This window comes from Passer domesticus, chromosome 3, assembly GCF_036417665.1.
Source record: "Passer domesticus isolate bPasDom1 chromosome 3, bPasDom1.hap1, whole genome shotgun sequence".
NCBI classification, from domain to species: domain Eukaryota; kingdom Metazoa; phylum Chordata; class Aves; order Passeriformes; family Passeridae; genus Passer; species Passer domesticus.
The window spans coordinates 6,261,741-6,276,376 of NC_087476.1; the positions used below are offsets into that span (position 1 = coordinate 6,261,741).

Here is a 14,636-nt window from a genome sequence, read left to right on the forward strand (position 1 = left end):
TTTAAGTGTTAAGTAAGATAAACTTTATTCCAGTTGCACTGCTGAGTATTCTCATTTCCAAAGAACTGGTGTAGTCTGTAAAGGTGCTGAGTGTTCTTCCTGGCACAAAGGGTTTCATACAGATCATGTACAAATCAAGAGAACCTAGAAAAAATACCTTTCTGTCTTTAAGACATGAAATTGATTTATTTAAGGATGATTATTCTTAACAACAGAGCCTTAAACATGACAAACCATTTCCACTGCCTCATTCTGGTTTGTGTGAAGTATTTCTCATGAAAGCCAGTGGCTGATTTCCTTTTGGGCAGCCAGTTCAGAGCAAGAACAGCAAAGCTGTGGCTTGTGCTTCCTCAAGGCTGTGATAAAGGGACAGTAGATTGTGACAACATTTCACGACTTGCTAAAATAGACACAACTCAGCAGTGGTCACACAGGGCAGGTTAATTCAAGGGAAGTTCCTAATCCTTAGCTGGCTTTGCAGTTTAGAGGGGAATAGGGGATATTTAGTGACACTTCCAGCACTGAAGGCGGATGTTTTGTTACATTAACTGCCTCCACACAGGACTCCCCACACTGGGTACAGCAGCCCTAAACCAAACCCCTCTGGGGTTCCGTGCTTTTTGGGCACTGGCATCACAAAAACAGTTCCAGAACTGAGCTGATTTCACCTGACTACAGCTCTGAAACACTGCTTTCAGTAACTTGCTGCCTACACGCTGCCTGTGAAAATAAACCAACTTTCTGTACCTCCAAGGACCAGACCACAGGGACAGATGTTTGCTGTAACATGGTAGCATCTTTTATTGCAAAAAAACAGTAATAGAGGTTTGTTAATAGGATTCAGATTAGGATTTCATTATGGAAAGGCTGGTACCACTATTGAATTTATATTTTTAATGTGCTTGCAACAATTTTTGTAGTTTACTATCTAATAAATGCTATACCACCTTTACTGTAGGGGAAACATGCCATGAAAGGTTTATACAGCAGCACAGATATGGCCAACACAGCATCCATGGCATTATTTAAGCAGGGAAGAAGACTGGGAAGTAAGCCTGTTAAATTTCCATTTTACAAAACAACAGGACCCAACCACTGCACATTTGTCCTTTCCCCACATGCAGATCAAAACTGTGCTGTTCACACTTCTGACAGAGGTCAGGGGAGCAGGGGGGTTGAAAATGAACTGATCTTTAAGGTCCCCTCCAACCCAAACTATTCTATGATTGTATGAAAAGTGAGTTTGTACAACTTTTCATCTTACAACAGACTTGGCAGTTCTGGGTTAATCGTTGGACTTATCCAACCTAAGTGATTTAATTAATCTGATTTTTCTGCTTTTTAAGTTTTCTTTTTTGAGACTGCATTTCTTGTAGCAGTATTACTGCAGCTCTTGACCAAGAAAGTCTGGAAATTATTTTTTTTTAGTAAAAGAAATTGGATTCCCACTATTGGTAATTGATAGTTGTTTTTTCCATATATAGCAGCAAGGTAGGAAACAAGAAGTCTCTTACATAAGAACTGTGACCTAAAATTCCAAACTTCTATCACACTTCCAGTTATTTTTAACAAAGGCATACACTTTTCAGAGTCAAAGGAATATTTGGGATGCATACAAGTTGAAACCATTCTCCCCCAGTCCAAGTTTGTTTTCCAGAAGCATTTTAAATGAAGCCAGGACTCCATGCTTGACAGCATTATAGCAAAGATGTCTTCTAACTTCAGCATTTCCAACAAGAAGAAACAAAGAAAACATCTGACATCTTCACAGGTCAGTAATGAAACACATCATGCATCATTCTTGTTTTCCAAGTTTAAGTTACAAGCAGTACACTGTGTACTCAATTCTCTTTTCAATAAACTTGTTTGTACATCACAGAAAGTATAATACACAACAAACCAAATCCCACATCCCCCCCCACCCAAAAAGGTGTCTGACAAAATGTCACATCAGAGAAAAAGTTGCTACTTTTCTCCAGTGGCATCATCTGTGCTTTCAATTTCATTAAGCTCACACCCAGTAACCTGAAACAGTTGGGCAAATATCCTAACAAGGAACTACCCAAGAGGTACCTGCAAATACACCCACGAATAAAGGAAATACCCAAATGCTACAAGATTCCCTTATTTTTTTTACAAAGGTTTACTTTGCCCTCCTCAAAGAAGGGCCTCACAGTGCAATACAGAACAATGACATCAACAATTCTCACATTTGTGTCCCCAGCCTATTCTCGTATTATTGTTACCAAACCCTTTGTTGGAGGAAACCTACTGCTCTGTCCTTGTTGCATATTTGGGCAGGTAAATCTAAGTCCCAAATGACTGATCAACACTGACAAACTTTTCCCCCTCCTTAAAATCAAGGTCACTTTGCCTGATGATAGAACTACACTTGCCACAACTTAAGTGGAGTTTAAGGAAAAGCTCTGAGATTACAACCCAGTTATTGTTACATCTGCCATGATCACTGCTATGAAATCACTGCAATAAGAAGAATTTCTACTAAAGCAACATGTTCCAAAGTGCAGAAGCTAGAGGTGAGGGTTGTGGCATTGTTATGGCAATTGTCACTGTTATCGCCTTATCAAAGCCTGAGGATCTTCCTTTAAACACACAATATGATTGTGCTACAATTCATTTTTAAGCTGAAAATAGGCAAGAAAAGGTGGACTCAGTGCCATCCACTTTTTGGAAGGTGTGTAGAGAAGGGATTGGTAACAACTCTCAGGTTTGGGGTTTGTGCTCAGACTTCCCTGGTCTCTGAAAACTGCTGTGAACACATTCCTGGTGTCGTGGTTCAGCTGGAGCCCCCACAGCACTCAGATTTACCAGTGCCAGCAAATTCAACTTCAGGCACAGCTAAGGGCAGGTGCACTACGAATCAGCCTTACAGACCTTTTCCTTCAATGTTTTCTTAAGAAAATGGCAATGCAGGAAAACAAGGCAGTTCACAGCACAGTAACAGCACAGAGTCAGCTGGAGTTCACAGCATTTCATACACATCCCCCAAATCAAGGGCTGTCTTCCAACAGACCTGCATTTTTCCTGCCTTCCTAAAGCTACTACTGCAGCTGAACTTTCAGCATAACCCTTAAGTTGGGCTATTTCATTGCCTTCCCTCTGAAGCATTCACTGCACCCAAATGTTGCCTCTGGAAATGTCCACATCTGCCTGCAAGACAGCTTGGTGCTAAGCAAGTGTCCCTGGCATCACAGAGGAACACAACAGATCTTCACTAAGTCTGGAATTGAGCCCAGCAAAAGGAATTTTGTACCCCAGCCCTCCCCTTGCAGCACTGACTGTCATGCCCTTGGTTTGGCAGAGCACATCCAAAGCCGAGGTGTTCCCATCCTTGCCCTCTGCTGGGGGCTGTGGATACAGACATAAATTGCATTTAAAAATACCCAGTCTGCTACTTCTGCACTAATTTTGAAAGTTTCTTTCTCCTTCAGGCGTTGTACTCAGCAACAAAGTGCTGAGAAATACTGTCATCTCACAGGGAGAAGGGGAGAAGTCTGACAATAGACAACTTTTCTCACTTCAGAACATTTTTCATACAAAATTTAGTCAGCAGATTCTCACCATTTAAGTGAGCTCACAAAAAAAAAAACCTCACAGCTACACTAGCAAGAAGATTTATTGCCACACAAAATGAGAATATGTACTTTTGTTGACTCAGAATTCATTTTTCCCTGACAGAGGTTTTCCTCTGGAAAATTAAACTCCAGTTTTACACCTTTTATTCTTAAAGTGTGCTTTTTCAGATTTAAGAACATTTAAGGCTTAAGATTTATACATCTGCCCCTTAAACTGCATGTGTAATCCTGATCATCACATTCCAAGGCTTACCCAGACAGAGCAGATAAAACACAAGTCAAACTCAGAATCTCCAGTAGCAGACCAGGGACAAGCCTGACAGAACTCTGAAACCAGGCTGAGCATCCTTGTTCCTTAACTTATTCACCTCCCTTAGTACCACAGAAATAGAAAACACTCCATTTGGATATACAGGTGTGGTGCTTGTACATGTCTTTATCCTGCCAGCTGCGTGGAACTCCTAGAAAATGTAGTGCAGTGTACAGGAAATTTAAAAAAGTAAAGACCTAGATTTACCTGAAATCATATCTGAAGTGGTAAAAACCTTTATTTACTTAAATTAAGTTTTAAGCATCTAGCAGTTTAATGCTGATTGCTAAAGGCAATACTGCTTAAGATTTGTATTTTGGGGCTACAGTTAACACAGTAATTTGAAGAAATATATGTAACGCTAAACTTAGACACCTACCACTGCATGACCTAGCTGAATAATCATGTTCTTTTCTGCAGGATTTAACCCACCAAGTTATCTGTAATGGTGATCTGTGCAAAAGCTTCCTTGGGCAGGGAAGAAAAATACTAACACAGAAGTTTAGTACCATTCAGTCACTTGTTAAAAAAAGAGACTCAAAAAAACCCTCAAAGAATAAAACAAAAAAGAGGGTGAGAAATGAAATCACCATCTAATAGTCTGTGAAGTGCACCCCAGTTGATGTTATTTCCCTAAAAAAAAGCCATAATAAGGTATTTGAGGTCTATTGTCACTACAGGTCTACGTACACACAGAGCTTCCCAGGTTTACCCAGGATATCTTCCAGCCCTGGAAGATGAAGTGGCTGCAGTGTGACACAGGAACATGCTCTCTCTCCATCCCTGGTCTGTACATGCCCCAGAGTACCAATGGATCAGCATCCATCTCCTTTCACTCCACATATTCATGCTAATCCACCTCCATTGTTTATTTTCTTCGTATGGGCTTATTTTAAGCCTCAATCAGGAAATAATCCCAGCTGTTATTAATCTTGCAGCAGTGGCTGGGCAGCTTCTGTGGGTCGGATTTGCATGGAATTTGCTTGGGCAAGGACAAAATGCTTAACAAAAACTGCAGTAAAAACCAAAACAAGCAAGCTTCCCAGGAAGACTCCTACCACAGTGGAGTAGGAATCTGTTCTACGGGCTCCAGGAACTTTCTCAGCAAGTATATCCTTCACAGCATTGAAGGAACCATTGTTGGGCAGTGGGCTGATGCCAAGCAGATGGCACAGTAAGGGGTACAAGTCCGTAGCATTCATGAATTGTTTGGTGGCATTCTTTCTGAAAGCAGGCCCAACTGCCAAAAAAATGGGATGCATTTCTGGTATAGTGTTGTCATATCCATGATTACCAACTAGAAATAAAAGACAGATAAAGGTCAATATTCCAAAGTTGCAAAACAATCATTGAACATTTTTCTAGACTTAGCAGAATGCAGAAAAGGCACAGCATCCTTAAAGAGGATTGTTTTGATTGACAGCACAAATGTCTCCTAGCAAATACCAAATCTCAGATCTACAAAGAGAAAATACCTAAAAACCCACAACAGAGAGCACTATTTAACAAAGAGGGAAAACAAAGTGAGCTCATTTGGCAATAACAGCATTGTCAGTGGCACACTGTGTACACCCACACTTCCTTGATTTTCCTCAAGGAAAATCTCTAACTTTGCAACTGGTCCAGATCTCTTAGAGAAAATTAAAAAAAAACAACCAAACATGTAGAGTCAGACTGTCCATGTGACTCCAAGGAGACACTTTGACATTTTGTCCAATTTTGTGCACCATCAACTCCTCAACGAGGAAGAAGTCACTGGTGGGTGTCCAGTGCCCATTCCTGACAGGGACATTAAAAACTGGGAACCTGTCAAACACACAGGCACAGGAAGGTGCCCTCAGCAGCTACTGAAAATCTTGTTAAGTCTTGCTGATAACACTCTTCAGGTTCATAACCAGCAGCAAAGTTCAAAAGGTTCTCAATTAGAAATGTAAAAACTGATCATATAACACCTGTATTTTAGGTTACCAAGAAGTTACAGTTCACTGCCTCCATGCTGCCTCTAATAAATCGCAAAACTGCAAGGTGAGGAACTTCAAAGTGTTGGGGGTTTTATTCCTCCAAATCACCTAGAATGCATTTTTTTTCATCCAAGGCAAACAAAAATCACCGGTGTGCAGTAACACAATATCCAAAGACTCTTTGTAGCAATAGGTTACTCTAAGTGTAGCATCCAGACAAGGTGAGAACTTTCAGAAAATGTTCTTGTATCTTCCAACCCAACCCTTCTCCTGTAAATAAGTAAAACACGATAAAACAACCCTACTCACTCTCTACTCAATACATTCAGTTGTAACTTTCTTTTCGAATCTCTCAGGAAGTGCTTGTTGGTTTGCTACATCCTGAAAGACCTCAAGTATGGGGCCACTAAAACATGTGATTGATCTTATCTCAGCAAGTTCAATATTTAAAGAAACAGTAAGTGCAGATCCTTCTCCCCTAACAGCAGGGTGCTTCCCATCCCATCAGGGAAAAAAACTATAAATTTCACACACTTTAGTTTTCCTTCCCAGCCTTACAAAAATTTAAATGAACATTGGTTGCTGATACTAGGAGAGAAAGTGCCACATAAGGTCCCTGCCTTGGGAGATAAGCAAAACACTGTAAAGACAGAATACTTACGTAGAAAACCATCAGTCTTGTTTTGTACAATTTCCCATCCTTTATCAGCCACTGCTAAAATAGGCTGAATTTTACTGTTGTGTTTGTAATGAAATCTATCTGGAATCTGCTCCTTTTTATATACAGTCATGTTGGGATGAGCATTGGCCAAAGCTTCATATACTTCATCCAGTTTGCCTTCAAACAAACAAAAGAGACAAAAGACAAAAATTAAACATATCAGTGTGTTGCTGAACTCATCAGTAGTTGAAATACAGCTGAAAGAAGAGGGCAAAATGCACTTCCCCACAAGTGAATTGTAACTGTAAGAGACAACAACAGTGTGTGCACAGAAGTTCCTGTGAGAAACCCAGAGCCTCAGTCACAGTAAGATTCCCCTCAGCACCAGACTTCACAGCCTGTTCCCAAGCAATAACTGCTTTGCTAATTTTAGAAAAATCCCTCATTTCTCAGTTACCAGAGTGTAAGCTTTCACAGGAATGAGTTAGGAAGCATTCAGTTGTCTCCTGGAAAAGGAACCAAACCCTTCTAGCTTTGTGCAAGGCCTGAAAGCAAAAAGACACCTCCTAAACCAGTTTGTGAGGTAATGGCTTCATTTAGGCCATATTCTGTCACCTAGCTGGATGTGACAACAAGTGACACTTTTCATCTATTTTAAAGCAGTTTTTGCTTTCCTTTATTATTGAATAACAGCCAACAGCATGAGCTACAACTCTGTATTCCCAGAGCCTGCTCCTTCCCCTTCCCTAGTCACAGTGAGCACAAACCCTCAAGAGCTCTACTGACACTGAATACATGGCATTTTCCACCCTCAATTCTTTATTTGCTTATTTCCAGTTTCTGAGCTTGCCTTTCCAGTAAAAGCCACTGAAGAGCCACAACCAGTTGGTCAGGCTGGCTGGAACACCAGTGCAGAGACTGGAGGAACCAGAACAAGCACCCAGGAACACAAAAGTAAGTCAGGAATTAATATCTGACCAAATCCTCCACTTAAGGCCAGATTGCTGTTGAGAGCCATGGAGTGCACACAACACACTCCTGTGACACACCAAACCCTCAGCTCTCTGACTTGGGCAAATATTTGTGTGACACATGCAGCTGAATGCACAGTGTGTCTGCAGGCCCCTTTCAGACTGCCATTCCCAGAATCCATGGAGTTTTGAATGGATATCAGTGAAAAAAATCTGGGAGAAAGTGGCCAATGTTTCTAAAGAAACCATTTTCCTTTTCCCCCTCAGTTCCTAGAATCCAGAATAGAAATTCTGAAGGAAAATACATTAATATATACATTCTGAAGGAAACACATTAATGTTTCTTATGTCAAACTAGCACCAAAAAAAATGAATCACTAAATTAAGACACAAAACAAAGGTCAAGAAGAGACAGCAAAAGCGAAGGTATCAGAGATAGTTACAGCAACAAGAAGAGGGACTCTAATGCAGCATTTCTGGGACTGTATTAATAATAAAGTGAATCTTGCTATGCCAGCTTTCTAGATGGGATGGCAGGGAGGACAAGCCCCAGACACAGCAAATTTGATTTTACCCTAATGATTTAAATTAATGTATTTATATTAAATGCAAGAAAAAGGCCAGCATCACCAGCTGTGGTACAGGTACAGCTTCTTTGTGAACATCTAATTAGTTCCCCACACACTCTAATACACTAGCATGGTTAAATAATGGCTTTAATCCATCTCTTGGGGAAGCAATAGACAACCAAACAGTTAAAAGAAATTGCTGCATTTTTAAGCATTCAAACTTTTCCTCAATCTCACTAAGTTTTACCATTCCCTTGGTTTAAGGAAGATAAATTGAGCAGCAGGTGAAGAATCAGTGTTATGTACTTAAGCACATATTAGTTCATACCTGAACTGACAGTGAAACTCATTGTTTTATAATAAAAATCACATCTGGTACCACTGAAGGAAAGAATTTTAGCTGTGCTCAAAACTAATTCTTGTTTATTGGTGGTGTAATAAATTCCTGAATCTCTGGGCAAATCAAATCCAAGCTGTTTCTGAGATCCACTGAAATGGCTTTTTTATTGTTCTGTCATCTAATTGCAGCAGAGATACTGTTTCTTTTCAGCATTTAGCAGACAGGAGAATCAAGTTACCCATCTTAAAGTTCTCCTTTACTGCATTAGGGAGGTGTCAGCACTGAAGTTTGCTTTTACAGCTTCTTTATTTGCTAATGAGAACATCTTGGACAACCCGTTTGCCTCTGTGGGGATGAAGCTTCCAAACTTGGCTCTTTTATCACCATAGAGAGAAAAAGCCACCAGCTACAGGGCCTGACTGTGCTCAGGCAGCAGACCTCAGTTTGGGCATACTCACATTTGAATCTGGAGTATTCTTCAAATTTAAAATGACCAGACACATTTGTTCATGCTTTAATTAAGTGACTTCCAGGTCACTTCATTCTGCAAAATATTCTCCCTGCTTAGGCATTAAATACAGAGTGCTATCTATCCTTCACTGATGCAAATATTACAGAATTCTTTAAAAACATCTTTCCAGAAGGTCACCTTGAAATTAAACTTCCAAATTAGCACTTTTTTATGGGGGCAGGGGCGTTATTTTCCAGGTTTACACTTTTGCACCAAGTAGTTTACAGTACTTGATCATCAAAATAAAAAGCAGATGTATTAGTGACACTAAACATACACCTGACACCTCAAGCAACCCTTAGATGACTGCAACCAGATTTCAGATTTTGATTCCAATGTTGTTCTTGCCCATCTTTATCTTAATAAAAATGGTACAAATGTAACTGGCTGGCTGTTCAGTGTGACGGGGGGAAAAACTCAAGTGAACTACAATAGCTGGCAGTCAATCAAATAGCCAACACAGGCTTTCTTTTTATCAAAGATCCCCATCTGTTCTCAGTTTACTGTTTGAGTTAGAAATATAATTCTTCCACTATGGCTTCAGCATCTTGATGAAAAGCAAGATATGTAACATTCAGGTGTTATCTATCTAGAGCGCCATTCAGCCTTGATAATGCCATTAGATTATCTTACTTCTCACAAGGACTAAAGGATCCTTGGCAATATTAGTCAACAGCAAACAGATTTGCTCCCTTTTTTTTTTTTTCTGAAAGTTAATCCAGGCTTTTGACAGAGCCCATAAAAAGAACAAAGGGATCCTGCAATTACTCCTTGTTCAAGGCTGGTGTCCTACTGCCATCAGTGCTGCTACCACCAACCCAGTCTATAAAGTTTGGATACTCAAGTACCTCCTCAGGAACGTTACTGCTGTAGCTCCTACCTTCTTTTGGCAAAATGGCTACTGTGGGGGAGTGGTCGATGACTTTATAGAGCTCTCTGCTCACGTACTGATCAAGCTCAATGAGCCTTTCTGAGGACGACTGTGACATTCCGTGATCGCTTGTGACTATGACATTTATCACATCCCACAGCTTTGCTTTCTTCAGTTCAGAAATGAGATATCCCAGTTTTCTGTCAATGTCACTGATTATCGTTCCCATGAGTGGGTTTTCTGGGCCTAGAAGGTGTCCTGTCTCATCTGGCTGTTCCCAGTACAGGAGACCAAAGTTGATGGGTTCTTCTGATGTAAACCACTCAATGAGCTTTGCTACCCTGTCTTCAAAGGGAACAGATTCATTGTAGGGCATGTAATGTGTAGGCAAGACTCCATGTATCTTCACATCTGTTCCAGGCCACATAGCAGCACCAGATTTGTGTCCTTCCCTCTGGTTCGTCACCCATATTGGACTGGCCTCTTCCCAGAACTTGGAGTTGTGGGTGTTCATTTTGTTCAGGGAGAAGGTTTCGTTCAGGACGGGGTCATACATCTCGTTAGCGACGATGCCGTGGCTCTCAGCATAGAGCCCTGTCACCAGGGTGTAGTGGTTGGGGTACGTCTTGGTGATGAACACGTTCGTCACCTGCCTGACGTGCACCCCGTTCTCCATGGCATAGTGAAAACTGGGAGTGGGCACTCTGTAGATGTAATCCCACCGAAACCCATCGAACGACACCAGCAGCACCCTGGGCTGGGCTGGCTGCAGAGACGCTGCACTTGGAAGAGAGAGTAAGAAAATTCCCAGGATTTTCCAATAACTGCTCATGGCTACTCTGGAAGGTACCTGTCCCCTCTTCTGAGGCAACATGGCATCTGTTGGGCAGAGGCAGAAGTTGTCAAAGTCATAACTTAGTTTTAAGAATGAGTGGCTAAAATATTCCTTATGTATTTATACACTCTAAGATACATTTTACAAAAGCATGCAGTGACAGGACAAGGAGGAATGGCTTCAAGCTGCCAGAAGGCAGGGTTAGATTAGATATTAGGAAGAGATTATTTGCTGTGAGGGGGTGAGGCCCTGGAACAGGTCCAGAGAAGCTGTGGCTCCCCATTCACAGAAGTGCCCAAGGCCAGGCTGGACAGAGCTCTGAGCAAGCTGGTCTGGTGGAAGGTGTCCCTGTCCATGGCAGGGGGTTGGAACAAGATGATCTTAAGATCCCTTCCAACACAAACCATTCTGTGATTCTAGTTCTGACTGTAAGACTCAAGGATTTTGACTCCTCCTAACTACGACAGGAATTCCTCATCTAACAGTCCTTATTATGTCCTTATCTGACAAAATATGACACATAATTACACGTTGTATTGGCTTGTGCTCCCCTGCCCCAGTTTCCTCCTGTTCTTCCCAAACAATTTCTTGTTCAAAACTGATACCTACTCAAAGCAAGATCCCTGTAAGAACCCTCACAGAGGACTTCCCTGTCTGTAACTGACCTAAAATTTCATGCTAATATTCCTCTTTTTTTTTTTCAAGAGCATAATTTAACCACAAGACCAGATATTGCTCAATCCAATCCTGCATATGGGCAGTACAAATATTCCTTACAGATCCTTTTAAGTACCCATTTTTGGCAATCCTCTGGGACTGAATCACCACTGAAATTCAGCTGGAAAACAGTGAAATTTGCAACCAATAATCCTCTCTTAATACTCAGAGTACATAAATATCCTAGTGAATATAAGAAATTAGGGTAACAAGCATCTGAGCACCATTGCAACAATGGACTGGGATCTGTGGCTTCCCTGTCCCTGGAAGTGTCCAAGGCCAGGTTAAACAAGGTTTGGAACAACCTGGGCTGGTGAAAGGTGTCCCTATCCATGGCAGGGGGTTGGAATGAGATGAGATTTAAGGTCCCTTCCAAACCACACCACTTTGTGATTATAGCATTCTGCGACTTGCAGACAGTCAAATGTTACACCAAACTTGTGTGTCTCTCAAAATTAAAATCCAGACCTTGAGCTCTGCTAAGAACAAACTGACATTCCAGAGAATGATTCCCCTTTCAGCAAACAACACAGACCAAAGGCTGTGGATCACCTCAGACCCACCTGATGGGGGATTTCTTCCAGCTGAACCTGAAGGACAAAGGGACAACACAATGTTGCGTTCATGGGAATCCCAGCTGCCAAATTAGACATAGCCCATAAATTCCCCTTCTGGGGAGGGACAAATATGGATTGAAGCCCTCTCAAGTGAAATCAAGTCTCTGCTTCTGAATTTTACATGACTGATGATCTCGGCATGATCTCTAATTCTATTATTCTAATTCCTTAACTGCATGCTCTCAATAAATAATAAATGACGGCTGGTTTGGTTTTTTCCCAAGGCCTTCTCATACTGCTCTTCCGCGGATACAGCCTCTGCAGGAGGCCGGACCCGGCTCTCTGCAGAACTGGGCACCACAAAGCTCCGGGCACCCGAGGGGCTCTGGGGGGACGAACGCACCGGCCTGCCAGGCGCAGGAGCTGCCACACGGACACACGGACGGACAAGACAGACAGAGAAGCGCCGCGGGCCCCGCTCGGCGGCCGCCGGAGCCCGGCACACGCGAAAGCCGAGCCCAGGCCGCCATTCCCCACACGCAGCGCCCGCACCCCCACCAGCCCGGCCGGAGGAGGCCGAGCCCCCCGAGCCGGAGCCCGGAGCCGCCGCCGTTACCTGAGGGGCCGCGGAGCAGCGGGTCCGGCCCGGCCCCGCCCGGGAGCGGCCCCGGCGCCGTCACTCAGAGCGGGCGGGGCGGGACGGCGCGGGGCGGGCCCGGCGGGAGGGGGACACGCAATTACGGAATTAATTACGGAACTACGGAGGCACGGCGTGTTTTGGGTCGGGAGAGAGCTCTGAGATTACAGATGCAGCCTTTGACCGAGCACCGCCGCGTCAGCTGAACCGCGGCCCTCAGTGCCATGTCCGGTCTTTCCTTGAACACCTCCAGGGACGGTGGCTCCACGGCCTTCCTCGGCAGCCTATTCCAGTGTCTAATCATCACTTCTGTGAAGACCTTCTTCCTAATGTCCAGCCGAAACCTCCCCTGGCTCCGCTTGAGGCCGTGTCTTCTTGTCCTGTCCTTGTTCCCTGGGAGCAGAGCCCAGCCCTGGTCTGGCTGTCCCCTCCTGTCAGGGAGCTGTGCAGAGCCAGAATATTCCCCTGAGCCCCCTTTTCTCCAGGCTGAGCCCCTTTCCCAGCTCCCTCAGCTGCTCCTCATCAGACCTGTGCTCCAGAGCCTTCCCCAGCTCTGTTCCTTTCTCTGGACCTGCTCCAGCCCCTCAATGTCCTTCCTGATCTGAGGGGCCCAGAACGGGACACAGCCCTCGAGGTGACCTCAGCAGTGCCCAGCACAGGGGACAGTCCCTGCCCTGGCCCTGCTGCCACACCATGGCTGGTACAGCCCAGGTGCCTTTGGCCTTCTTGCCCACCTGGGCACAGCCAGGTCACATTCAGCTGCTGTCACCAGCACTCCCAGGTCACGGGTGAGGTGACGTCGGGTGGTGTTCCCTGGTACAGCCCTTGCGCAGATGTCACAAGGGTTGTAAGTGTGTTAGTGCATGTCACAGAGCTTGGGCAGGGCTGGCTTGGCTGACTGTAAAACAAGGAGTAAAATTTATCCTCTGGATATCTGGAAGTGCTTCTTCAGTTAGAAATAACAATAATTTTAAAATTGGCTTTGATTCTGCTGTTTTTCTATCAGCCTTTTTTTCTCCTCTTGTTTTCTGAGGCGGGCTCTAAATTTTCCATTTGCTTCCCAGAAGATGCTTTTCCCCACCTTTTTGTGTCCAGGCCCACAGCTATGCCCTGGAATGAAAATGAATTTATCCTTCACCATCTCACTAGAATCTAAACTGCTGAACTGTACAAAAATCCAAGCTAGGTTTCCCACCTCTCCTGGTTGAGGATCTGTGTTAAATATGAGTTCATAGTTCATGTCCTGTGTATGTACACAAACCCCACCCCAATTCATGGCAGTGTACAAAACCATTATCCTCTTACTGGTGCATGGGAACACAGAATCATAGAATTGTCAGGGTTGGAAGAGACCTTGAGGATCAACAAGTCCCACCATGTAGAATCATAGACTCAAACATGATGCTTATTTATAGATGACACTGCCTATCTAGTGAATAAATAATTACATCTATTTTGATATATTTGTATATATTTATAGTTCAGATTTTATATTTTTATATTTATATACATGCACATGATATATTTCTCCTCTTTACCCTACCACCAGGGATTGTACTAGGGAACAAGGCTCTTCTAATTGTTTTCTTAATGTCTTCTTTCCCTCTCCTTCATTGCTGCTGTCCTGTTACAGGTGTGAGGCTGAGCTAGTCCAAGCCTGGAGAATCACACAGCTTCTGTGCCTGGTAGAACCTGTGTGGATTTGCTGTGCTGCACCTGTAGGACAAAGTTCATCATCTAGTTCCTGGCCATGAGCCCCACCAGAAACTTTGGAGAAAAGGAAAAAAGGAAAAGGTTGTTATAAAACCTCACCTGTGTGTATTGAAATCTCTTGCTGGGTGTCCCTCAACAGCAGTGTGCTGTCCCACGCTGTTACTCATTAGCTAGAAAAAACTGTGCTCATGTTTACTGTTGGTTCAGGCTTGATTTTGGGCTCTCACAGGGATCCAGAGGTTGGGAGCTGCCTCTGCAGTGGCTGGGATCAGTCACTAGAGGGTACAGGTGCACCTGGATTTAAGGAACATCATGAATAGCTGGAAATGATAATATTTGCCTTGGATGCCAGAAATGGCTCAGCTGCCTAACACTGATATAAAATGA

The 14,636-nt window shown here is 43.3% G+C and overlaps 1 protein-coding gene across 2 annotated transcripts; it reads right to left on the reverse strand.

Annotated features, from left to right (window-relative positions):
* Positions 1–776: 776 nt before the first annotated feature.
* ENPP5 (ectonucleotide pyrophosphatase/phosphodiesterase family member 5) lies at positions 777–13,342 on the reverse strand. 2 transcript variants are annotated; one of them, XM_064411682.1, is made up of 4 exons: positions 13,271–13,342; positions 9,800–10,669; positions 6,529–6,705; positions 777–5,203 (listed from the first exon to the last, which is right to left on the reverse strand). In XM_064411682.1, the coding sequence occupies exons 2-4, from the start codon at positions 10,662–10,664 to the stop codon at positions 4,833–4,835; spliced, it is 1,413 nt and encodes a 470-aa protein (XP_064267752.1). In that variant the 5' UTR covers positions 10,665–10,669; positions 13,271–13,342; the 3' UTR covers positions 777–4,832. The 2 variants fall into 2 exon arrangements, with proteins under 2 accessions (XP_064267752.1, XP_064267751.1); XM_064411681.1 differs by lacking the exon at positions 13,271–13,342 and adding an exon at positions 12,516–12,668.
* Positions 13,343–14,636: the final 1,294 nt, after the last annotated feature.

What these genes read in the sequence shown, in the direction of transcription:
- ENPP5 (XM_064411682.1), bottom strand. Translation starts at nt 10,664, where the DNA reads ATGTTGCCTCAGAAGAGGGGACAGGTACCTTCCAGAGTAGCCATGAGC. An exon ending in AGCCATTTTGCCAAAAGAAG is followed by an intron (nt 6,706 to 9,799) that starts GTAGGAGCTACA and finishes GTTTGTTTGAAG; the next exon opens with GCAAACTGGATGAAGTATAT. An exon ending in CAAGACTGATGGTTTTCTAC is followed by an intron (nt 5,204 to 6,528) that starts GTAAGTATTCTG and finishes TTTTATTTCTAG; the next exon opens with TTGGTAATCATGGATATGAC.